Source organism: Lissotriton vulgaris, unplaced genomic scaffold (assembly GCF_964263255.1).
Source record: "Lissotriton vulgaris unplaced genomic scaffold, aLisVul1.2 SCAFFOLD_2582, whole genome shotgun sequence".
Taxonomy (NCBI): Eukaryota; Metazoa; Chordata; class Amphibia; order Caudata; family Salamandridae; genus Lissotriton; species Lissotriton vulgaris.
Genome location: NW_028254948.1, coordinates 1,576 through 28,104, shown reverse-complemented (window position 1 = coordinate 28,104; position 26,529 = coordinate 1,576). Strand labels below are relative to the sequence as shown.

At 43.1% G+C, this 26,529-nt stretch overlaps 1 protein-coding gene across 1 annotated transcript in view; it reads right to left on the bottom strand.

Moving 5' to 3' along the window:
* Positions 1–17,668, bottom strand: part of LOC147659364 (ferredoxin-fold anticodon-binding domain-containing protein 1-like) — a 28,990-nt gene extending 11,322 nt beyond the window's left edge. Inside the window, exon 1 of the mRNA XM_086951798.1 lies at positions 17,458–17,668. Coding sequence (XP_086807924.1) covers positions 17,458–17,543 — 86 coding nt within the window. The 5' untranslated portion in view covers positions 17,544–17,668. The remainder of the gene's footprint in view (positions 1–17,457) is intronic.
* Positions 17,669–26,529: the final 8,861 nt, after the last annotated feature.

The following is a 26,529-nucleotide window of genomic DNA, read 5'->3' as shown; positions in this document are numbered from 1 at the left end:
TCCTGCTGTCCGATGTCGGTGACCGCTGCTTTGTTGGCTCTCTTATCAAAGTTGAGCTTAGGCTGGCGTGTGTCAGGATTCCCCATGACGGTTCCGCACACACGCTGGGGTGCGCTTTATAATGATGGTGGCGGAGTTAATGTAGTCAGTGACTTCTCGCCCTGTGCAGCAACGATTGCGCTATAGGAGTAATAGTTCCAGTGCAGTCACCAAAGTCTTAGCTACCTATGACTACCTTTGTGGGTCCTGTTACTCACTTATGGGGTTGCACCTCAAGCATGCATTTCTGGAAAATGACAGTTAGTTTGATTTGTGCACTGCTGTTACTGCTTTTGCAGCCTCAGATCGCCACCCAACAGGTTACAGGCTTGTGACTATGCAGCTTGATCCTAGCTAGGTATAGGCTACCAGGTTTGTGCTTGCACAACAGTGGTGGCTGTGATATTGAATCGAGGTCTCTCCACTCTCTTTGAAGGGGGGGGTCTTCGGCCCCTACTCACCATCAGCATGCCCTCCTCGCTCAGATCTCGACATACACCTCGCTTATCCAGAGAGAAGAGGTGAACGTAGCCAGCTCTTGCGGCACACAGCCTATGGCCACAGCATCCCCCACTGTGCATCGGGATTTCCAGGCTCTCACCACCATATGCCACCCAGTCAGGGAGGCCCCCACCACCAGTCAGGCATGTCGCGTGAGTCTCGGCTGCTCCACACAAAATGGCGGCTGGGAGGGTATCCCTCCGATTCCCCCGCCAATGATGATCGGAGCGCGGGAACCCGCCGCGCCAGCAGTCACAGGCGACAGGGCGCTCCTGCTCCGATCGTTGTTGTTCGCGACAGCGTCTCTCTCGTCGACCGCGTCTGCCGCACTTCAGTCACGGCGGCGCGCGAGACGAACCTTAAGGTCTCCGCGCACCGCACCAGCGCCCTGGTCCAGCAGCTCCACTATCAGCCCACTCACATCAGATTAGGGCCCCCGGCCCCCGCCTACCGTCTCCCACAGCCTCGGTCAGCGCTAGTGTCCGGATCTGAACCCGCCGATGCCGCTCCTCACCTCCAGCGCAACCTAGGCACCTGCCCGCCAGCGCCCCAGTCACGCCCTCTGGGGGCAGTCACAAATCCAGGTCCCGGCTTCAAATGTGCAGATGGGGCAGGAGGCCGCGTCTCAGCAGCGCCGCTGCGCTCGTCTTTGTTGCGGCAAGTATTATTTATTTACTGGCTCAATACGTTAGCTGGTCATTGTCCACAGCATCTCCGCAGCACAGGGTCAAGATCTAGCACGTCATGTAGGATAATGATGGATTTATACTGCTTCAGCCGGCGGAGCTGCTCTAACAAGCAGCCATTCCGCAGCTCGGCAAAACCACGCTCCTTGTATTGATGCCTTTAGCTGCAGTGTCAGCAGAGCCTAGGGCCCAACGGATAGATGGACGTATTTGAAATTAACTTGCCCTCTGAGACAAGTTCTTGCACTCATTTTCTATGCTCATCTAGGATATAGTGGAGGAGCTCCTCCATTTCGTCCCAGTACGTATGGTCATAGCGAGCAAGTAAACCCATTGAATTGGCAATATGCCAATGGTTTGCAGATTGTGCTGCAACCCTTTTCCTTGCTGCATCAATCCGCTTGCTGTATTTGTAAGGTCGTCGCCGCTAGCTTGTGAATTTGCACGCTTATGAGCAGTGATGAACACTAGTGAGTCTGGTGGTGCTTGTCTTCTAACGCATATGGGATCTGATGGAGAGGCCTTACATTTTTTTATCAACCCATTGTTTTATTATTCTAGCTCTAACAGGATCTTTGAAAATATCCTCAAAGCGGCGTAACATGCCTTTTAGCATGGGCAAGTACTGAGGGGCACTATGGGTAGATGAGAGGGTCTCAATGAGAAAATGGAGGGTTCCTTGTGGAGCTGGACGTCATGAAAGGTAGCAGCCCTATATATTAGATCCAGATAAGTAGTGGAATCATCAGGAGGGGATGGAAAGAATATAAATCAGGGTCAGTGTCTCCTGGAGGGTGTTAAGCGTACCAGGGGTCATTGTGTGGTGGTGTCCCAAAGGTGTCATCCCCAGCAAAGTGTCCACTTATACCATTAGCAGGGAATGCCTGATTTCAGATATCTAGGAGAACTTCAAAAGAGTGCGGTGGAGATGGTGAGTCTGGTGGTGGTGATGGTGTTGAAGGTGGTGGAAGAGACAAAAGACTAATGGCTTTATCAATTTTCTTCTTTTTAAGTGGTGTGGGTGAGTCAAGTGCCTCTTGGAAAGACAGCTGTATTTTTGATAGTGGCAGAATCGAAGCTGAAGGCTTTGTTAGGATTTGTCCGTGCGAGGCTGAATGTGGATCTATTTCTGTCGAGCATCCAGCTTTTCTTGTAATTTATGGAGGATAAGCTCCACCGAGTTGCTGGTACGTGGTTTCGGAGCAGGCTTAGAAGCTTTTGAATCCAAGCTGTGATTGAGTTTCGGCGCCGAAGTTTCACTCAGCGTCGAAGCAGTGGATGTCGACGAGTGGCTAGGCACCGGTGGGCAGCTGGTCGCCGGGGCGGTTGGCACCGAAGGCTTCGGCTTCAGTTGGTGTTTTAGCGCAGAGCCGGACAGCGAGGCATCTGAACCAGTTGAGTGATGCAAACCATGGCCAAGAGGCAGTGGTGGTTCAAGGGCTTCTTGATCAATAGGGGCTGTGTGTTTTTTCAAATGTTTAAGACAGGGTAGAGGGATGGGGATATCGTACTCACGGACTGAGGAGCCAGTGTCCCATCCGCCATCTTGAAGTAGACTTCAGGTACGGAATCGAACTGCCCCAACGGAGAATGCCTCTTCTGCTACGGAAACTATAGGGTATTGTTTTTCCTCTTAACCAAAGTCTTCATGGGCAAAGATGTCAGGAGTGTCCTCAATGTTCCAACAGTGCATTTCGAGCTGACATGCTTGATGGTCTCAGAGTGTTTTCTTCAAGTGGAGGGAGCTACATGCCTCACAATCTGCTTTTTTGTGTTCCGGTGACAAACACAGATTAAATACCTGATGTGAGTTGGTCTGTGGATATTTCACGTTTCAGTGGGGTCAGTAACAGACGGGCGTTTGTTCCATCACTAGCAGGGCATTCACTGGAGAAACTGGTGTAGAGCGAATATGATTGCCCAGAAGGACGAGGCCCTGTTGGGGCCGCGATGGAAGCGTGTGGAATTGATGAGCGATTAAGCTTACTCGATAAGCAGTGTGGCAAAGCGCTATCGAAACAATACTGATGTAAAACAAACTGAAACAAGCACACTAATGTCTCGGCTCGGATTGCAAGCACACAAGTCCAAACCTGACAGCAAAAAGAAAACAATCTAACGATGGAGGCGATGCCCATGCGCATTATCACCAAGAGCAGGAGTCACTCCAAGTTGTGACTCGAAAAGTTTCTTCGAAGAAAAACAACTTTCACACATCTGGATCCAGCACTAAATGGCAGGAGTATTCAAAGTAGGTATATCTACAGCTACACATGCCTCAAACATATTACTTCTTCCCTAATTACACTCCGAACTCCCTGACATTAAAAATATACAAACATTATAAACAATACGGACAGTTTGTTGGCTTGATCAGTGGCACATCTCGTATTTTACAAACCAAAAATTAAAAAAACCGCATTCTACAGTATTTCAGCCATACCTTTTGATTAGGATAAAAATGATTAACACACCATTTCATATGGGATATATAAATCTAATAAAATTCCTTGTTTGTTGCTCATCTCTCAACAGGTGTATTAGCACAAAGGTTTTTTCTTTATTTTGAGACCTTGGTTGTACTTAACTGAACTGTACACCAATGTTTTCTTATTGTGACATCTGAAATATTAAAATAGAAGTATATTGCACAAGTATATTTTGCCAAATTTGACCAAACTAGGGGACTAAAATCTTTCAAACCATTTTCCTTTAATTTCTGTGGGTTATGCAGCTTCTTTTTAAGTGCTACTCTAGTGAAAATCATACTTCTATGCAGGGAACATCAGTCATCTTAAGGATTTAAGTGACACAGTATCTTCATCAAACAGGAGCTATTACCTAAGTTAGACTTTAGTTTTTTTCCATAGATTGACAAATACATTGTTAACCCCCCCCCCCCATTTTCATCTTCCATCAACATGTTGCATATAGTTTCTTGCTGAATTCATCCCTCGATGCCAATCTGTTCAATGTTTATCCTTTCTTTCTATTTAACAGACCTTATCTCTGAAATGTCTGTATTTTTTGTGAGCTGCAGAAGATGGTCAGATAGTATTTCAAATCAGTGGAAAACGCACTGCAATCCCTGAGCCTTTGTATTTTAGTGTTGTTATCATTCAAGAATGGACAAAGTCTCTGTTCATAAAGACTGCATAACAGAGATTAAGGTTTTTGGGAGTAATAACATACTTGCCGTTTGGATACCGACTTGACCCGTTCTCCCACGGGGGTTTACAAGACCTTGAACCTGGGAGTTTGTTCAATAAATTTCATTTAATGGCCTAATTGGGGTAGTGTTAAACGTTTTCATCCATATTTGTGCACTACTTTCACTCTCAGACTGCCAACTACAGTTTGGTTGTACACGCCCCTGGTATCTTTACATAAGGGCTGCAAGGTTACAACTCTGAAAAACAAGGGGAGCATTTGTAGCCGACTGGCTAAGTTGAATATTTGGATCCTAATGGTCTGGTCTGGGTTCTAATCCCACCTTTGGCACTTAACTGTAATTTCTGTGATTTTGGGCATATCGCTTAATGGCCCTGATCCTAAAAATGTAGCTACGTACAAAAAGTAATGCATTTGTAAATATGTGAAATATCATAATGTGAATGGCAAATGATGAAAATCACTACTTTATGTACTGTGCTCCGTTACTATCCAGCAAGGTTTGCACCATATAAATACAAACACCTTTTCTAGTCTTTAGTTGGGCCAAACAACCTGCTCAACACTTTCAACACTTGTCCAGATGGAACCAGACATACTCATGACACAGTACAAGTCTCCAGTTTTTTCTCAAGTAAAGTGAAAAAAATGCTCAATCTCAAATTGCTTTGAATTGTTCACTTGGCTACACAGTACTATCTTGTCACTCTTGGCAGTTAGGTCCCTGGGATAATTATAATGGCAGGCTTATTAGTACATCTGATTGGCTATTAAACGTCCACAGATTGCAGAAGTTCCAAGTGGGTGGGAGTGCCATTTAGTTCTGGCCCACACAGTTCTATACACGAGAATCTAATGAAAACTTAGAACCATCTCCAACTCAGCAAGAAAACAAAGGCCTTTCTCGTCACCACTTTTATTTCTATATCTCCTGAATTGATCCCATTACCAAACATTTGGAGAGTGGGGAAGTATTTAAGAAGACATTACATAACACTGGTCAGTAGAACTGGAAGAAAAAACAAGTAAATCACCTCTTTAAAAAAAAATAATGTTTTGTGAAACTCTAGACATCACTGCTGAACAAAACAGCAAAAACTGTACATAGTGGCAGACTTTCACCTACTTCTGTTGAGTTCTGGAATTCTCAACCTAATCACCAAAGCAAAATAGATTCAAAGGGTCCCTTGAGACCATACTTGTCCTGCACTATTCATTAGTCATCGGCACTCGTCCGATTCCAAGAACTGTGAAGAAGTTCCATTTGCAGGTGAACACCTGAGCAACTTAATCAACAAGCATTGACATAGCCAATCGGTCTCGCCTTTGGGCCCTTATAAGTGTTTAGTTATGCAGCACAATATCCTTGGTGCAACAACATCAAATGTTGCATGGCTACGCACTTATAAGGTCCCCAAATGCAAGACCTAGTGGTAGGGAGAAGAAGTAGGTGAAGAGAAGTACGGGGAATGGTAGGAAAGAGAAAACAAGAGCTGACCCTGAAGCCGGAATTAAAGGAAGAACAGTGGGGGAAGAAACGCAAGAGAAGCCCGGGAGTTGTGTGCGAAAGTGAAAGTGATCGCGATCGTGATGCACTTAATGAGGCCAGCAGAGTGACGAGATCTGTGGTGGGGGAGGGAAATGAAGCGCGAGAGAGGCACGCAAAGCGCGCGCCCGTGCACATGCACTCAAGCTCTAGGCCGGCCATGGCAGCATCTGGTAGCACTTTTTTTTACCCCTTTACTAAAAGTCGAGCAAGCAGCACATGCGCTGCTCTAGGCTCGACCTAAAAATGGAAAACACTCCAAGGTAGTTAATAACAGGAGGTATGGAAGCCAGAGGACTTGAGATGCAGCCAAAGGCAATACTGCATCCTGGTCAATATCTTAATAATTACTTGGGAGAGCCCTGCGCTTAGATGCTATTGCCAATTTAAACAAGCATTTACAATGCAATAGGTCTCGCAGCATTAAAGTTTGAGCTATTGGCATTGTATATGACAATGTGTTGCATTAATTTGTTAGCAAACTCTGAATTGGTGTATAACGATGATTTGCAAACTGTCAAATGTTGCTGAATAGTAAGCAACGTTGTGAATAATATTGTTTGCTAGTCATCCTTGGGTACCAGAGTACTTCACTTGAGGCAGAGGTATTATCTTTAGACTACAGGTGCTGGTGCCGCTTGAGCTAGAAACAGGGCCAGCCTTAGCAGTGGTGCTGCCCGGTGCAACATACTTTTTTGACACCCCCGTGTCCCCCTTCCCCCACCTCCTCCTCTGATTCCATCATTACCACCGGGTAAAAAGTGGACCTCAGCTTCCCTTAGGCCCTCTCTCACATACATTTCATTTTCTTTATAGTGCTGGTAAAGGCTGGCTTTATGAATTCGCTCAGATATCCACCCAAACACCGATCTGTTCTTTGCACTACTTTATGGTGAGTCAAACCTGCTACTAGACAAACCTCTGATCTCTCTCTATCAGGAACATTAATCACAAGTTATCATGACATTTTTATTGCTGCCTGAAACCTGGATTTACAAGGAACTCTGCAGGAGGTGCTTTTAAATTGCATGTTACTGTTTTAGTAAAGTTAGAGCTTCTTTGTAATGAAAAAAATAAGAAAATCCGCTGAGTTTCATGGAAACAATTTAAAAAATGAATGAAGACCCCTAGAAAACTCCAACATGTTTAATCTCAGAGCACTTACGCCGGGAAAAAAAAAACACATGCATCCAATGCCAACAATATGAGTAAGAAATTCAGAAAACCCTTCTCAAGCAGTTAAGGTACTACAAAAAAACTTAACATCAGTAGAACATATAAAGATCTAAATACTGAAAATCAGGTTGGCGTAAAATTCATATTCGGCCCTACACAGGCAGCCATGCTTCAGCTACTCAGTACCAATAGACGCAGGCGCACTAAAAAAACTACAAGTGACCGCTTTTGTTGACATAAGAACCCAGGATAACAATGTACTGGGAATAGGGATATTTATCAGGTGTAATAAAAAAAACTGTGTGGAGGTTGAGACAGTCAACAAAAAAACTGAACTGTCGGGGTAAACCTGGGACGTGTGGTGACCCTACTTTCAACAAATGTAATTGCTAAAACTATACAACTCACTACAACCACATTCTGAAGTATTTTATGTTTTTATTATTATTATTATACTAAGCTACATGCTCAGCCGCACAATTAACAATATACACTCTACTGGCTAAAAAAACAACTAATGTAACTGAGTGAAAGGCATTACAATAAACATAAATAGGCAGTTACAAAAAGTAACTTGTACCAACTAAGCATTCTTAATAGTAGTTATTTGGGTAAACAATTCCATACGTGATCAACTGCACCCGTGAGACACTTCACTTCACAAGCCACCGGCAACGGATTCACAGGCATTTCAACTGTACTTGGAAAAGTGACAAATGCCGACTGAAAAGGGATTAGTTGCAGTCTCCTTCTACTATTGACAATTTACATGTGTGCATTGTGTCAGTTGTTGCACAGGAAACACACGCACATAGACAAGGTAAGTGAAATTGTTGTATTTGGAAGAAACGTAGGCAAAAAAAAAAACAGTCCGAGTGTGCAAAGCAGGCACATTTAGGCACGCCCACGGCGAAAGCCAGACATGTCGGGACATAAAACACTGAACGTTTTCCCTTACCGTCAAAGGCAGCTGCCTCCTCTAAGGGAAAGTCCAGAGGAACTTTCAGCTCAGCCTTCCTCATTAGTTTGTTGTCCCGTTGCTCAGCAGTGAAATGGTCAGCAGAAGACGACCCTGCACCGGCATCTCCGCAATTCATCGCGCTCTGCGAGCAGCTTTCCCACGGCAAAAAACCACCCTTAAAGCTGCTCTCCTGAAGCCGCCCGCTCAGCAGTCCCACCACCACATGGAGCAGCGACAGTTGCAACAACATGTGAGTGAAACCGAAACCTTCCATGGGGCGGGACTTCCGTCTTCGGAAGCCCGCGCACGCGCCCATGGAGTGCCACAGAGAGAAGCAGTGCTGGTGACGTGGGGCTCCCATGCCCGAGGGAGAGCCCCGCAGTGGCGGCTGAAGTCCGGAGTGGCGGTAAGTGGGCCTTACTTGTGTGGGGGTGGGGGGGAGCACTTGTGTGTGTGTGTACACGCTCGTGTGTGCGGCGGGGGGGGGTCTCTGTATGTTTGTGTGCGTGCGCTCGTGTGTGTGTCTCTGTGTGTGTGCAGCGGGGGGTGGGCGGGGGTCTCTGTATGTGTGTGTGCATGCGTGCGTGTGTGTAGGTGCGCTCGTGTGTGTGTCTCTGTTTGTGCGCATGCGTAAGCAGGGGGAGGTGTGGCTGTGTGGTACAGCTTTCCAGGAGAGGAGACAGGAGCTGGCCACAGCGAGCGCGTTCACGTGCGCGTGGCCCGCTGAATTCCGAGCGCGCGGCCAGCTCCTGTCTCCTCTCCTGGAAAGAAGACTCGCTGACTATAGGTCTCTGGCGAGACCGCGCTTCGCGCGGCTAACGCCTAAGAGACCTAAAAAGTGAGACATGTCGAGTGAAACAAACTTTCCACAGCAGCAGCTGTCTGTTAATTGATTCCCCAGTGTTCTACAGCAGCTTCACTACAGCTTTCTAGAGCGTCCTCTGTCCTCTAAAGTGCAAATGGTGCACATGCATACTATAGGTAAGAGGTATTTTGTAAGGTGGCAGCTTGTGAGATACAACCAGAATCCAATGATAGTGACCCCGATCTCATTTCTTTTCCCCACAGTTGTGAGGTCCTGATGAGAACCCCCGCACCTAATAGGGGTTCGAAACACGTAGACCGTTTATGCACACCATAAGGACTCTATTCACTAAACAGTTGTTTTATAACAGACCAAAACACTAAATTAAGCAAACATTTGCCCTTGGTGTTTATAAAAATTGCTTTCTGTGAATTTCTAATCATGTTTGCATGTATGTATGGTATGGTTGGTGAGAGAGAGTGAGATTCGTATGTGAGATTTTTTTTGATTGTTATTCTTTTCACTGTTGTCCACCATTTCTTGTAAATACCGATTTTATGTGAATTGTATTTGTAATGCTTGTCTTTCGACAAATTGTTTAATGTTTGGTGAATTATAACCAACAAATTGCTCTTAAAAACAGTGTGATAAATAAAGAAGATTTATTGTTGACAAAACTGTCCCCCCGTGCACTCAGTTCAGCTCTTTGTGTCGAGTGACTCCTCTTGAAATAATTTTCAGTATTGGCTTCCATGTTGTTGTTTGATGTTTAGGAGGCTTGGCCTTACTGTGGGAAGCCCACACCCAGTGTTGTTTTCTTAATGATATTAAAGCAGCTTCCTGCAACATTCCTGACATGTTGGTCGAAGGATAATTCGGCGTCAAATAGAACGCCAAGATTCCTCGCTGATGCAACTACTTGCGGTGGCGCAGGGATGTTCTCGGGCCACCATTTGCTGGGACAGAATTGGGGATTTTAACCCATGGGCAGGAATTCCGTCTTACTGGTGTTGCATTTAAGATGGTTTTGCTCCATCCAGCAGAAGACATCTTTTAAACACGACTCAGCATCTGTAGAATTGTTCTCCAAGGGAACAATAAGCTGAGTGTCATCGGCATATGATGTTACTAATATGCCGTATGACTCAATTAAAGAGATGAGAGGGACCATATATATATTGAACAATAAAGGGCTCAATATTGAGCCCTGAGGGACTCCAGAATGTACCTTCTTCTCTTTAGAAAGAAAAGTGCCCAGAGAGATGGTCTGGGACCTGTCTGTCAGGAAGGAGATTATCCAATCCAATGCAACATCCATGATTCCTATATCCCTAAGTCTATTAATCAGTAGGGAATGGGAGATGGTATCGAACGCCGCCGTAAGATCTAATAAGATCAGGACGGCGTTCTTCCCCTGATCTTGTAATAGCTTTATTGAATCAGTGAGTTCAATCAGGGCAGATTCCGTAGAATGGTATTAACGGAAACCCGATTGCTGAGGATGAAGGATATGATGTGTGTCTACATAATTTTTTTATTCTTTATGGACCATTTGTTCAGTGATCTTACCCAGAACGGGGAGGAGTGAAATCGGGCGTAAGTTAGCAAGGTCTGTAGGGGATTTATTTGCTTTTTTCATGAGGGGTCTCACGATTGCATGCTTCCATTCGCCAGTTCTCAGGGAAGCATTAAAAATCTCATTTATGATGGGATTGACAACCTCAATTAATTGGTGGAGGATTCTAGGTGGACATGAATCCGAGGGGGCACCCGATTTACATGACATGATTGCCTCCCGGGTCTGGAGGAGCGTGACCGGGGTGAAAGTTCTAAGACAGCCCTTCAGGTTCTTTCCACAGTCCGGTGGAGTAGCAAACAAGACGTGACAAGGAGCTTGGAAGTCCTTTTGTATTAGTGAGATTTTTTCTTCAAAGAAATCCGCAATCTGATTGCAGAATTCTAAGGAAGGTGGGATTTCTGGTTGTAGGGCTCTAGGATGGGTAAAAGACTTGACAATGGAGAATAACTTTTTTTGCTTTTGTTTGGCTGTATTAATAGCATTGATATAAAAGTTCTTCTTGGCTATTTTGATCGCCGTGAGGTAAATTTTTCTCTGCTGAATATACAGGCTTCTTTCTGTCAGGTCATAGGTTTTTCGCCAACTACGTTCTTTTTTTCTGCACAATAGATGAATTTTTGCTAGTTCAGATGTGAACCAAGGGGCATTAATCTTCCCTTTTTTTCCCTTTGCCTTGAGGGCGATTCTGTGGAACTCTGTCCTTAATCTCCTGTCGCATCCATGTATGAAAGCATTTGGAGCCCTGGACAGCATCACCAGGCATGGTGGGAATAAGTGCGGCAACGATAGGATTAAGCTTCAAGTTAGCCTCTACTCGCGTCCAATTAACATGGTTCCCTGAATTATGAGTCAGTTTGACTAGAGGTTGGGGCTGTGAGAGCTTAATGTGAAAGGGGGCCAAAAAGTGGTCTGACCAAATCTGCGGGACAGGGGGCTGGGTCTCTAAGAGGGGAAAATTAGTGCATATTCCGTCCAAGGTGTGGCCGGCTTGATGGGTGGGCTGTGTGACTGTTTGTTGAAGGTCGAAAATCTCCAAGGTTTGGAGGAAATTCAGTACCTGTGTGTCAGATGTAGATTCCAAATGTAAATTAAAATCACCCAAAAATGTAAAATGTGGATAGTGAATTAAGAATTGTCCTAAAGAGTCACTTAGTGAGTCTAAAAATGCCAAGGCACTACCTGGAGGGCGATAAATCAAGCTGCCTGAAAAGGAAGATGAATCATTTAGCTTGATAGAAAAGCCCAAACCTTCAACCCCTTTTAGGGGAGCTAAAGTAAAGGTGTGACATTTGATATGGCTTTTGAGCACCACCGCTACTCCTCCTCCTTTACCTTTCATTCTATCCTGTCGGAAGATAGTGTAGCCAGGTGGAAGGGCAGCTGCTACATCCGGGTTGCTGGACTCTGTCTGCCATGTCTCGGTTATGAAGAGACAGTCTAAGTTTGATTCTACAATAAGATCATTTAGATCTTGACTGTGGCAGCCCATGGAGCGAGAATTTATTAGCCCCCCTTTAAAATGTGGCGTAGTCGCAGTAGTATTATTTGGGGGGGGGGGGACTGTGTCTTAACTGGAGCCCAGGGTAAGGACCACTGACAGGATCTACACAAGAATTGTCCTCTGATTTTAGCCATGTCAATCCTACAAGGACAACCTATGGGCATAGTGAAGTTCGTAAGCTCGCTTACCTGGTAGGGACAGGCAGATTGCAGTTGAGCAGCCCCTCCTGCGCCTGTCGCTGATTTGGCGCGGACGGGCGCAGACAGCTTTCCTTTGGCGCGCCTTCGGCGCGCCCGCTGCGCGGACAGGACCTGTTGTTATTCATATACTGGTGGGAGTGAATGAGAGTTTCCTACTTAATTTCAGCAACCCTTTTCCAAATATGTTTTTTCAGATATCTGTCCTCTATGACATTTAATACCGTTTTATTTTAAATAGTAACACTTGGGTAAACATTGAAGCTTTTTTAAACTTTCCATTTAAATGCATATAAATAGATGTTTAGAGATGCACAAAGCTATTTCTAGACAGATTTCACATTTAAAATCAATTGATGTGCGCTCCCAAGGAAAAATGGGGCCCTGTTTTTGTGTGGTTTTTAAAATGAATACAAACCAAAGGAGTGCAAGCATCACACACATCAGCATTAACATAAAACAATATGAAGCTATGATAATGATGTCAGTGTGCCATCCCTCCATAAATCAATCCAACAAAACCTGCCTTCCACCACACACTCACTCATGAGCACGGCTCACACCAGGCTTATAAGTAATCCTAAATCAGAGAACATACATCCTATATCTAGGAGAGAGTGCTAGGACTGGGAGGTCCTCTGACAGGTACTCAACTAGGAGTTTCCACTGTATTTCAAAAGCAGCGTGTGTGCCTGCCATTTTACTTGCTAATCTTTCCATAGGCAACATTTCCCACAGTGCATGGTGCCACTGTGCAATGAAGGGCAGTTAATATTCTTCAATTGCAATCTAATAGCCATGTTAGCAACTCCTAGACATTACAAGCACGAATACCACTCCCCTGTAGACATTTGTTTAATATTGTTCGGTTTCAGAACTACCATCATTACTTGTAGAATTAAAGGCAATGGGAAGCCCAACACATTGAGTAAAGTGGATGAAACCTATGTTCAGAATGGTGATAACTTTGAGCACCTCCAACAATATCCACTTCTCCACACTCCACCCAACATAGGCCAAAAACCTTTGGGGACATCTTGTGTATCTTGTGGGAGTGTAAAGCATTTGTACATTGTCTTGTAGTGGATCTTCCTACTTTTCAAGCTACTGGAGCATGTATAGCCTTCCTCAGTAGGCACCATTTATGTTATGCTATAGTAAGGTCAATGTATTTTCCTTAGTTTTCTTCTGAGAGCAGTCCTCAGATGGGTGCTAAGAAAAAGTAGAAGAGTAATAAGCATAAATATTCTAAAGTTAGGATACCAACCAAAACAGTGGGCGCACAACCCTTATTATCAGGGTACAAAATTCTGAACAGATTACAATAATAAACTGGTGCCTCTAGAGAAATGATGCGTATCCTACATCACTAGCTCGCAAAAGGGAGTGACAATATATACAATATCCTCTGAGCACACACCTACAGTTCCCGTTTGTAATTCAAGCAAATATCTGGCAAGTAACTCTTATCTTCAAGAGTGGAATTTGTATGTACAATGTCCCAAAGTCAATATCAAACAGTCAAAATTCCAGAGTAAATAGTCTTTGTAGTTTTATTTCTTGCTTTTTCTTCGTATATCATCAGATATTCAAAGTTGATAACAACAGCCAACACGTGTTTCGTCGTGTACAGTATAATACCTCGACTTCTTCAGGGCTCTAAATTTTACAGTTGCCTCATGCTTCAATAAGGTCGTCCCAACATAAATAAATTATCAGTCTTCGTAATCTTGTCTAATCCAATTCAACACTAGCAGAACATGTCCAATTCTTCAATCCTCTATCAGCATCCACCAGTGTCTATTATCTGGGCTGTTTGCGCAATCATATTTTAAGTTTCTCTTATCCTCATCCCACACATCCTCATTACACTACGTCCGTAGGTCTGTCACAAAATATCCAAATAAAAGGGAAGGTTCCTACGTTGACGGTCTGTCTATGCATATCCTCCGACGTCTCCCAATACAAGACGCCAGTACTGGGAGACGTCGGAGGATATTGGACGCACTTCGACTGCGCGGAATATAGGAGGTCGTGGAACAGAATATGATACAGATTTTGCCGTTACTAGATAATTTGAGACAATAACGACCCCGAGCCGAGATTGTTACTAAAAGACCGTGGAAAGTGAATTAGTTGGATGGATTGCGTTGAGAGAGAAATTGTGCATAGACAGACCGTCAACGTAGGAACCTTCCCTTTTATTTGGATATTTTGTGACAGACCTACGGACGTAGTGTAATGAGGATGTGTGGGATGAGGATAAGAGAAACTTAAAATACGATTGCGCAAACAGCCCAGATAATAGACACTGGTGGATGCTGATAGAGGATTGAAGAATTGGACATGTTCTGCTAGTGTTGAATTGGATTAGACAAGATTACGAAGACTGATAATTTATTTATGTTGGGACGACCTGCGTGAGGCAACTGTAAAATTTAGAGCGCTGAAGAAGTTGAGGTATTATACTGTACACGACGAAACACGTGTTGACTGTTGTAATCAACTTTGAATATCTGATGATATACGAAGAAAAAGCAAGAAATAAAACTACAAAGACTATTTACTCTGGAATTTTGACTGTTTGATATTGACTTTGGGAAATTGTACATACAAATTCCACTCTTGAAGATAAGAGTTACTTGCCAGATATTTGCTTGAATTACAAACGGGAACTGTAGGTGTGTGCTCAGAGGATATTGTATAATGAGCATAAATAGCTTGTCTATTGCTTTTTCAAAGTGATATTCCCTCGCTTGGCTCCATCCTTGACTGTGGAGTAAACTACCTAGTGGCAGACCTGAGCATAAAGCAATCTTTACATTTTCAGCCAACTGAAATTACGGGTTGCACTGTTCAAATTCTGCCTCGAATATGAATGTTAAAGCTGGAAAAAGGTTTGGAGCTCTAGGAAGGATATTCATATTTATGGTGTTTATGAGCCCCATCCAAGACAGGAATAAGTTGGACCACGAGGTAAAGTCTGTTCAAAAGGATTCTAACAGCAAGGGGAAGTTAGCTTTATAAAGCTGGAGGGTCCGTGGCATATTCTTGATTCCCAAACATCAGATTGTATGAAAGTGGCTCTGTTTCTATGATCACTTCCTCCCCCCAAATATTTTGGACTGATGCAGCTGGATTTCAACTCTGAAGTGTACTGGGCCCTGCTGACCATGCCCAGTATATGTGATCTGACCTCTAAGAGTGAAACTGGCTGATCCCTGATTGCATATACAGCTTCACTATAAGATTCGGTTGTTCTTTATGTGGCCTTGAACTTCTTCCTAGTCACTAAAATAGTGCAATTTGACTAAAATATCTCTTGCCCACTAAGTTGATCAGGAGTTCTTTGAACCTACCCTGTGTGCTCTATCAAGATATATTTCTGCAAGTTGTTCACCCAAGAGATTTGCAGAGGCTTGATATGAAGGAGGGAATATCGGCTCCCTCTGCAAGACCCTTCACTCTTAAATTTACTCTACAGGATAGGATATGTTTTCCATGACTTCAGTGTGAGGGCAATGTCTAGATGCTGCTGGGTAATCTCTAATTTTGTTTTTTGGTAATTTTAAAGGCTTCCAGCACACGTCCATTCTCTCCTCTACATCCAGGATTCTAGTTCCAATGGAAAAAACATCTCTGCAAAGCACATCAAGTTTCGAGCCCAGAGTGGATGTCCGCTTTTGTTTACTTTTGTCCATTTCCAGTTTAAGATTTCCCCTTAGATCACGTCTTGAGCCCTGACAGAGGCCTACAAATCTTCCTTAGTGATTACCATGTCCTGAGGTAATACTGAAACCTGCAAGGAAAATTCTGTTGTCACAGACGCCTTTGTCCCTGTTGGTTTATGAGAGCAGCACAAGTATTGTGCTAGGTCCTTATGTGTGCTCTTTTTTGGTAGCATTTGCAGATGGGTGCCACAAAGTCAAGTTAATAGCCACCACAATTGTATGCAAGATTTGTATTTGCTAGTCTAGACATCGGGACCTTGAATCTATTGTTGATGGGGCACTCTGGTAATCTTGAGACTTGCATCTGATTGCGCATGTTCAGTCCTCTGCCCATCTCCCACTTTGGGAGGTTCCAAGATTTGCATGGCAGGATTCCCCAGTGTATAGTGCTATGGGGGACTCAACTCCTCTTCCTCTTAGGACACTACAGCTCACCCCTGCATCCTTATTGGTGTCCAATATGCAGTTTAAATCACCACAACCTCTACAATCTCATCTAAGATGCCTGGCTTTTGGGAGAGGCAGTAGGCTCCAGGATTGTCATGAAATGTTTCAAAAAGATGCATATTTTTGCCTAGTATGTGCATGAACGTTTCGGGGTGAAACGTCAAGCGGGGGCTCAGAAAAAAGAAGGGGTTCCAAAACGCAAAATCCCCATGCAGTTCCCAAAAGACTTCGTAAAGAGCTCTACAGCAAAAAATGCTGAACGGAATACACCATATTTGGCAGGAAGCTAGATCATGGTCTGCAGATTTTGCTTTTGTGATCTGGTGTAAATCCGCTCAGTAGTTTTTGAGAAATTAAGTTTACAAATATTTGTATATAACAGGACAGTTGGGTCAGTGAAAGTCTTGTGGGAGGGCCAATTTCAAAATGGTGTTCAGATTGGCCCCTGGAGCTTTTTTTACCCTTGGGTCATGTCAGACTCCCTCAGGAGCAAGCACTCGGATTGGCTGCCAGTAACATGAGAAAAATGTTGCTGGCAGCTATTACAGGACTCTGAGACTTAGTCCCATTCTCCTGAATTTAAAAAATATTGATATAATGGGGCAAGGTAGGGATACCCTGCCCCTCTAAGCCCCATGGGGATGATGATGTAATTGGAGATGTAGTCAGTGATGTCATAGAATATGTCATGTGTGAGGTCAATAAGAAGTGCATGGCAGGGCGCAATTATAGTTACCTCTGCTAACTATAACTGGTGAATTTATGTGGTATTTTGGGTTCACTACGTTAACTTTGTGACTAACATATTCACCCAATTATAATGTCAATTTAACCTTTTGTTTTTTTCAGTGAATATATGCCATAATTAACAAAACCCGCTTGCAATTTACAACTATCTTAAAACTGGAAATTAGTTTAAATGACACCTGGTATTCATTTTCTGTGTTGTCAATTTCAGACTGGGGAATTGTTCATTATTTAAAATGTCTACATTTGAAGAGTATTGTTTACATACATAATTTTCTTACACAATCTGATCTAAAAGGTGCCAGTGGTGAATTACATAAAAAAGAAGTGACTTTCCTTCAATGCCAGTCATGTGACCACTTCAAAATACCTGTAGCCGGTGCATTTATATTCAATGTAGCAATCTGGGTTGAAAGGCTTCACGCTGCTTAGAATAAATCCGGAGCGGGCTGCCATGGCAGCAACCTGCCAACTGTTGTGCCATTCTCTGATGGGATGGTCTGCTGGGGTCCCACCCTGTCCCCTGCACAAAGATACATGGACTTCACCATCATCTGTCAGGACCCCTGCACAGCTATGAAGAAAACAAGATGAAAAAGAGTGAAGCTCCAGACGGATAGCAAAAAACAAATTATGTAAGAATGTTAGCTAAATGTGCGACTGACAAACCTCATACATGCCAGACACTAGATCTGTTGTCCGCTCCAGCTGTGCTGACAAAACCATAATGCCAGAAAACATAACTCTGCCCACTGAAGTGTAAAATAGAATAGGGTAACCAAATAGTAAAGGCAACTCAGTAAGTATATGGAACAAACAACAATGGTTCAATAAAATAACGTGCTACTCAAACTAGTGCATTCTCTATTGCTAGTATGGAATGAGTGCAAAAATTAATTACAGAAACAACAACTGTATGAAATATAAATAGGACAAAATCAAAATCTGTGTACTCAAATAATAGAGCAGCAAATGTTGCTCTATGCACAAATGAAAAGTGCAGGAATTCTTTTTAGGAAAATTATTTTCATGCCCAAAAGTTATAGGCAACTCGAGTGTGCCAAAATGTTACCTTTATGCTAGTAGCAGACACAGACTTTTATGAATCATCCCTTCGTGATCATGCACCATTTTTGTTTCCACTGTGCCCCTAAAATTATTTCACCAGTGGTCTTTTGGCATGAAATAATTTTTCATGTAAGAATTATCCCTGCATTATTGGTGTCTGGCCACACCTTTGCATTGAAGGCTCCTCGTTGGGATTTCCCTAGTACATTGATACTGAATAGATGTACAGTAGCAGATAACACACGGAACGTCACACTATTTTGTTTGGCTTCATGATCTGAGAGGATGTATGACTAATCACCCAACCTATGTAGAGTACGGCCGCAGCTTCCTGAGAACGCAAGGAATTTCGATGGATGGGATGGAACACATACTGGCAATGAAAGGTCCACTTCAGATGAAATGCATATCCCAATACTCCTTGCAGTAGAACAGTGTCGCTCTACTACGTGGCAAAAAAGGTCGACTAAAGGGGTGTCCCAGAGGGTGAAGAAGAAATGAAAGCCACTAACTATCGACAAGGTGGTGCAGACTTACGAGGCCTGTACCTTCAGGGAGCACAACAGGTGGCTCACGGCCATCATGAACTTAAATTCAAGACCACAGACCCAGGGCCCTCACACATACATCAACCTCTTGTTGGTGTACCACATTGTGGTTGAGTTGCCATCAGCACCTGTACTAGTCGACTGCGGATGGGAGAGCAGGAAAGTCTTGAGAACCAGGCAGATACTGAGACAATCATTTTTCACTTTTTTTCTTGGGAACAAGAAAATATAAGTAGCAGCACCCCTTCTCCATCTAGTTCTCATGAACCAGTTCAACGGCCGCTTTTCTCTACAGAGCCAGAATCTCCAGTTGCAACATACTGCATGGCATTTGAGGGGACAAAGGGAACCGGGGCAGGGTATGGGTGAGAAACAGGGGGAATGGAAGGAGTCAGGTTCTGGAAAGGAAGGACCGCAGTCAAACCAAATCCCCTTTAGGAATGTTTAAAAACACAGCGTTGACACACTCTTCACATTCAAACTATCACCAGAACAAAGCACCCTCAAAGGCCAAAGAGTCCACAGTAAAAAATACAATTTATTTAAAACACATCAGTTATTCAAGGGCAAAAATTCCTTTAAAAACAATAAAAGCCCAATCATAATAATTAACACAATTAATGAAAGGGAGAATACGCCAGATAGGATACTTTCTAATCTTTTTACAAACACAATCTGTAGGGGGTCGGTAAATATTTCGCTTGGACCCTCTTCTCTATTTGGAATTATGTATAGTACTTTCTAATATTTCTAATCTTAACAAAGGCCTTTTTGGAGATTCTGAGGAGATACCCGCTATTTGTAGGTCCCTTTTCGGTTTGAGCAGTAGTAACGTTGGTAGTGCTACGGTGTATGATATTATTCATTAGGTTGGAAGTTGAGCCATCTTACGCGTTAAGATCCAGATAGTGTGATAGCCCTAGGTTCGGCAGGGGAGTTAAAGCATACTGGGGGATTTTTTAGTACCACGCTTAGTTAGGGGCTAACACTACGCTGAGTAATGGCATAATTACTTTCCCCACATTGAATAATGAAGAGTAGGTTTACATGTTGCTATCTTTTCCAACAATTATGAAGGATTTTGGTATTTTTTTGCAGAAACATTGCACTGGTACAAGAGTGATAATATCTTGTGACACTGAATCAATGATTTTATGACCATTACGGAAACAACGTCCCTCATATTTTATGGACTGGGCTCATTAATGATCGACCAATAAGTAATAACTGAGATCTACAGGTAACATGTTAACTGAAAGGTTAATAATCTCAAATTTAGGTTGGATACTTATTTATATAAAAAATAAAATGTCTCCCCCTCTCTCTTTGCAGGGATAGGGAACTCAATTTATCTGAAGGCCAGTTTACCTTTTTAAATTGGAGCCTTATCTTTGGAACACACATGAGTGTGCTATAAGGTATGTTCAGCTCAAGAATAAATATGTAGTATATGACTCATAGAGTTGATTACCTTAGTAAAAATGGCTTTTAATTTTCTACAGAGTTATCCCTACATTTAAAAGGGATTCCGTTGAGGTGAGATCTGTTGATCCTCCTTTCGTAGTCTGCAAATAACTCGTTCTGAAGTGAATCGTAGAGGGATATGTGTCCTGAAATCGTGACAGGTACATACAGACTATAAGCCTCTCTACTATCTGATTCACCCCTAGAATACCTATGAGATAAAGAATGTTTAGGTCAGCATATACATCCCGTATTTATAGGGGTGGTGATATGACATTGGAAATTTAGAATAAAAAGAATGTCAGCAACATGAATACAACATCCTTAGGATGTATGTGTATGTGTGTAGCTGTGGAGTATGATTGGGGGATGGAAACACTGGAGTTGTTTTATTTGTATTACTATGTATAGATATCTCAAAGGCTAATTTAATGATTTGTGTATTTTCTTTTTAAGAATATATGTATAGATTCGTAAATTCTTTGGGGAGTGAATATATTTTGTCCTGAGGAAGGTGGCTTTTCGAATCATTGGTCCACCGAAACGCGTCGACGCATACAAAAGAAAAGGCACACTATAGACTGTATTGACATTTGTGAGATCACCAATATTTAATGTATAAAGACTGTTCATGATGCACAATGATTTTGGTCTAGTGTGTAGGCCTTTGTTAAGATTAGAAAGTATCCTTTCTAGCGTATTCTCCCTTTGATTAATTGTGTTAATTATTATGATTGGGCTTTTATTGTTGTTGTTGAATCACTAGGTGGTGTAAAAGAGTTAATTTTAAGCTCTTCGCTTTTCCTGAAGCATTTACTTCGTGTCCACTTGTCGCGGTAGCTTGCAACAGTGTAACCATCAGTGTTGTCAGGGTTACAGAAGAGACAGCAAGCAAGGAGGGACTATTCCGTTCATGAACAACGGGTGCTCAGACGGGACGCGATTGCTCTGAATTCGTGTTGTACCGTCATAGAGACATTGCGATATCATGGAGACCGATAAAGGTCTCAGAGACGTCGCGAAGTCATGGAGACCACAAAGGCTTCTTTGCAAGCGCTGGTTGTTATGGAGACCGGTAAGACCTCAAAAAATGCTAATTGAGATGTGCTGCGATGGGGATGCCGATGCCAGTAATCTCAAGGGGAAACGAAAAACGCTTTATTTTAAGGGGATGCAGGTATAACATTTGGCATAAATTAGTGCAATAGTTAAACCACTCAGCAGTGTAAACGTAGCAATCACTATAGAAACAGGTTGATTGCCCTAGATTAACGTGTTAAACAATAGTGGTTGTGCTAAACAATATCTAAGCCAATCGTAAATTGGAAGGCAAACGCGACAAAAGTAAGTACGCTTGAAAAATTGATATTTTTTAAAATTCTTTTTATTGTAATTTTGTGAAAAACAACATGCAATTGTCTTCCATATGTATCTCACAGTGCAATATCCTATTGGTCCAAATGTCCAGTACATTAGTTCTCAATATAACACGAACATGGCATATGTGCAGTTCAATCATCATATCACAGTAGTGGAGTAATCGCCTATGGGCTTCAGCTCCCCCCCCCCCGCCCTCCCCCCCCCTCATCCACCCCTACATCTTCTGAAATAGACAATGGCTCAGCAGGTAGAAACGTACAAGGCCGTCGAAGATTGATAACCATCCCCCCCACCGCACCAAACCCAAACCTCAACAACCTGTCGGTGGTAACAAATCAGAAGGCTTCAAAGTCTGTAGAGTCAAAGAACCTCACCTCCTACCACTCATACGCATGCACCCTCAAATTCTCATTACTCCACATCTATGGCAATCAACTCTTCGTTGCCCAATTCAGCAGATTCTCTAGCAATGAGATAACATGTGAGGGGGGCCCAGATGTCATTCGGCCTGGAAGCCTCCGGCAGCAGTTCGCCATGCGTGGCAAGACGTTCCTGACAGGTAATTAAATCATCAAGCCATGTCTTAAATTTGGGTGCCCGGCCCCTCCCCCATCTGCAGGCCACCGTCCGTTTTGCCATGAGAAGAGCCATGGCTACAAACCGCCTGTGCTCTGCCTTTACCGGGGTAACAAACCCCAAGAGCGCCATTAAGGGGTCTGGCAGCAGTGTCTCACCTATCATGTGTTGTAATGCCTCAAAATCCTCACTCCAAAATTCCCGAATACTCGGACAGTCCCATGCCAGATGTAAAAAATCCACCCCGGGGGCGCGACATCTGTCACAGTGATCGTCCTCCCTCAGCTGAAATCTGTGCATCTTAGCAGGTGTATAATATAATCTATGAGGAACTTATAATGTATGATGCAGAGTCTGCTGCTCGCTGAAACCCTCTCAGTGTGCAGGCAGCAGGTCTCCCATTCTGAGTCAGTCAACGGTCTCCCTAATCCTGCATCCCATTTCAGCCGCGCCTGAGCTGCAGGTCTCTCTGTTTGTACATGTACCATGTTGTAGATCAGTGAAACTAGACGCATGGGTTTGGGTCTTTCCAGCAACACATGCAATGGCGTCAGCCGTGCTAGTTCGTCCAGAAACGTTAGGGTGATAGCCTTCACCCCCTGCCGTAATCTAATATATAGAAACACATCTAACGGTGTCTACATCTCTTCCGGGCACATTTGTATTAGAGCGCGGAACACACTATCCTGGTACATATCCCCCCAATTAATCAGTCCATATTTGCTCCTGAATTTCCTAAACACCTCCTCTTGCAATAGCGGGATATTCGGGTGATAGGTGAGGGGCATCAGTGGTGAGTATGCCAGTGGCACCTTCAATAACTCCATGATCTTGTGCCATGCCTTAACCGAACTGTAAAGTGCGTCCGGCTGTCTGTCTCTGGGACCTATCTTGCTGTATATTGCCCCCTCTAGTGGGACTGGGTGGGCCAGCCAGTGTTCAGCCGCTGCTTGTGGCATGTAGAGAGGTTGATTAATCCAAAACCACACCAAGTGTGCCAGCGCCGCTATAAAGTATAGCTCCAAATCCGGTATCCAAAGCCTCCCTGAGAATAAGGTCTAGTTAACACTTCCCACGGTAGCCGAGGCTGTTTACCTCCCCACACTAGAAGTATTAATTCAGATTTCAGGGTTTTGAAGAAGTAAGAGCCCGGGTAGTAGGGTATGTTCAGAAATAAATAGAGTACTTGCGGGAGTATAATTATTTTAATTAATGAAGCTCATCCTGCCATAGACAGGGGAAGCGCCACCCACCTCGTCACACAGTCTCCAATCTTGGATATAACAGTCCCATAATTTTCCCTCATTAATTCCTCTCTATTCCTTGTGACCTTGACTCCCAAATATTTGAGCTCATCTTCGCACCATTCCAAAGGGTAGTCCATGTCAAACCGTTCCACCGCCGGCGTGAGTGGGAAGAAACTAGATTTGGTCCAGTTAATCTGTATACCGGATATGTTTCCAAAGACTATGAATTCCCGGAGTACTGGGTTCAAATTCTGACATGGGTCGCAGATATATAAAGTAATATCATCCGCATACAGTGACATGAGTATCTGGCACTGGAAGCGCCTCAAGGCCTTATCATTGTGCGTCTGCCTCAATTTTGCCGAAAGAGGTTCCATCGCCAGTGCAAATAGCAGTGGCGACAGAGCACACCCCTGCCTTGTCCCCCTTGTTATCTCAATCGTTTGGGATTTGTGCCCATTAATCGAAACCATGGCCATTGGTTTTGTATAAAGTAGTTCAATCCAGGCTAGAAACAAGGGCGGGAAGCCCATCCGCTTCCATCACCCCGAAGAGGTATCCCCATTCCAGTGAATCAAACGCCTTAGTAGCGTCCAAAAAATTGAAGCTATAGGGAGGTCAGGGGAGATGGTGTTTAGGATCGCGAATAGCGACCTTGAGTTATGAGAGGTGGCCCTACCTGGCACAAACCCCGACTGGTCCGGGAGGACCAACTGTTCCATCAGCAGACTTAATCTTGTTGCTATCAGCTTGGCTAAAATTTTCACATCACAGTTGAGCATCGAAAGTGGCCTATAGGAGTCACAAAGGTCAAGGGGTTTGCCGGGCTTTGGCAACTATATTATCAGCGCCTCCCTCATTGACCGCGGCAAGAGCCCCACCTCTAACGCGTCCTCATAAACTTCCCAAAGCACGGGGCCATGATGTCTATATATGTTTTATAGAATTCCACTGGAATTCCATCGTGCCTGTGGCCTTGCCCGTCTGCATGCTCATGATGGCTTCCCGTACCTCATCCAGCTAGAAGGGCGCACATAAGAAAGCCCTCTGCGTGTCGCTCAGCCAACCAAATGTCACCTCCCCATGGAAGCCATCCAGCCGTTCAACCGAGGCTCCTGTTGTGGGTGTGTTACCGCTACAACGCATCTTTTACAACGTAATGCTGTTACAACGCAGCTATTACATCGCAAATACCATTACAATGCATGCCATTACAACGCATGGCATTACATAGCAGATGCTATTACAACGCATACCATTACATCGTAAGTATTGGTAAGTATTTTTTTTTTTTTTTTTATTTTATTTAATATTTTATAATTGATTTAATTATTATTAATTATTTAAAAATATTTATTTCGTTTTTAAATATTATAAATTAAATATATTTTAAGTATTTTTTAAAATAAGTATGAGTATAGGAGTATATGTTTTGGGGTACTGATGTATATGTTTTGGGGTGTTTGGGTATTTTTAGGTTTTAGGGCAGTGTTTGGGTTTTGGGGTACAGGGGTGTTTTTAGGTTTTAGGGCAGTGTTTGGGTTTTGGGGTACAGGGGTGGTTTTAGGGCAGGGTTTGGGTTTTGGGGTACAGGGGTGTTTTTAGGTTTTAGGGCAGGGTTTGGGTTTTGGGGTACAGGGGTGTTTTTAGGTTTTAGGGCAGGGTTTGGGTTTTGGGGTACAGGGGTGTTTTTAGGTTTTAGGGCAGGGTTTGGGTTTTGGGGTACAGGGGTGTTTTTAGGTTTTAGGGCAGTGTTTGGGTTTTGGGGTACAGGGGTGTTTTTAGGTTTTAGGGCAGGGTTTGGGTTTTGGGGTACAGGGGTGTTTTTAGGTTTTAGGGCAGGGTTTGGGTTTTGGGGTACAGGGGTGTTTTTAGGTTTTAGGGCAGGGTTTGGGTTTTGGGGTACAGGGGTGTTTTTAGGTTTTAGGGCAGGGTTTGGGTTTTGGGGTACAGGGGTGTTTTTAGGTTTTAGGGCAGGGTTTGGGTTTTGGGGTACAGGGGTGTTTTTAGGTTTTAGGGCAGGGTTTGGGTTTTGGGGTACAGGGGTGTTTTTAGGTTTTAGGGCAGTGTTTGGGTTTTGGGGTACAGGGGTGTTTTTAGGTTTTAGGGCAGGGTTTGGGTTTTGGGGTACAGGGGTGTTTTTAGGTTTTAGGGCAGGGTTTGGGTTTTGGGGTACAGGGGTGTTTTTAGGTTTTAGGGCAGGGTTTGGGTTTTGGGGTACAGGGGTGTTTTTAGGTTTTAGGGCTGGGTTTGTTTTTTGGGGTACAGGGGTATTACGACTTTATATAAATTAAATTAATTAAATTAATTTTATTTAATTTAATTAAAATAATAACTATATTTACAATTATTAATTTAATTGTATTAATAAACGATTATAATTAAATTATATTATTTAAAAATGTTTAATTAATTAAATTCTTTTAATTTTATTAAATATAATTATATTATGTATTATTTATAACTTAATTAAATTATAATTATATTTATTGTTATTAATTACATTATATTATTTTCTATTTATAAATTTTTTATATATCATTAATTATATTATTTTAAATATATTAAATTAATATCAATTTTAATATTAATTAAATTACTATTATTAAATTAATTACTGTTTTAAAAATGTTATATTATTTTTATTATTTTAAATTAATTTAATTAACTTTATTACATTTTTTTAAAAAAAGATATACTTACCTATACTTACGATGTAATGCCATGCGTTGTAAAAGTATCTGCTATGTAATGCCATGCGTTGTAATGGCATGCATTGTAATGGTATTTGCGATGTAAAAATCGCGTTGTAACGGAACGCGTTGTAATACATCGCGTTGTACTGACACCAATCCCTGTTGTGGTATATAAAGCACTATAATGTTCCAAGAACGTTCTAAGTATATTTTGCGTGTCCCGATGAGTGACACCCTCCGAATCCTGTATTTCTGTGACCGAGTTGGCACAGCGTGGTTTTTCACCTTTTGCGCCAGAATTTTTCCAGGCCTGTCTCCTTCTCCATAGATTCTGGCCACCCAGTACTTGCTTTTAAATTTCACCTCCCTCTGCGCTTCTTCCATGTACAGGGATAATTTTTCCCGAAAGGCTATTTGTGCTTCTACATTGGGGGCTGCCGCTAGCTCCGCTTCTAGTTGTTTA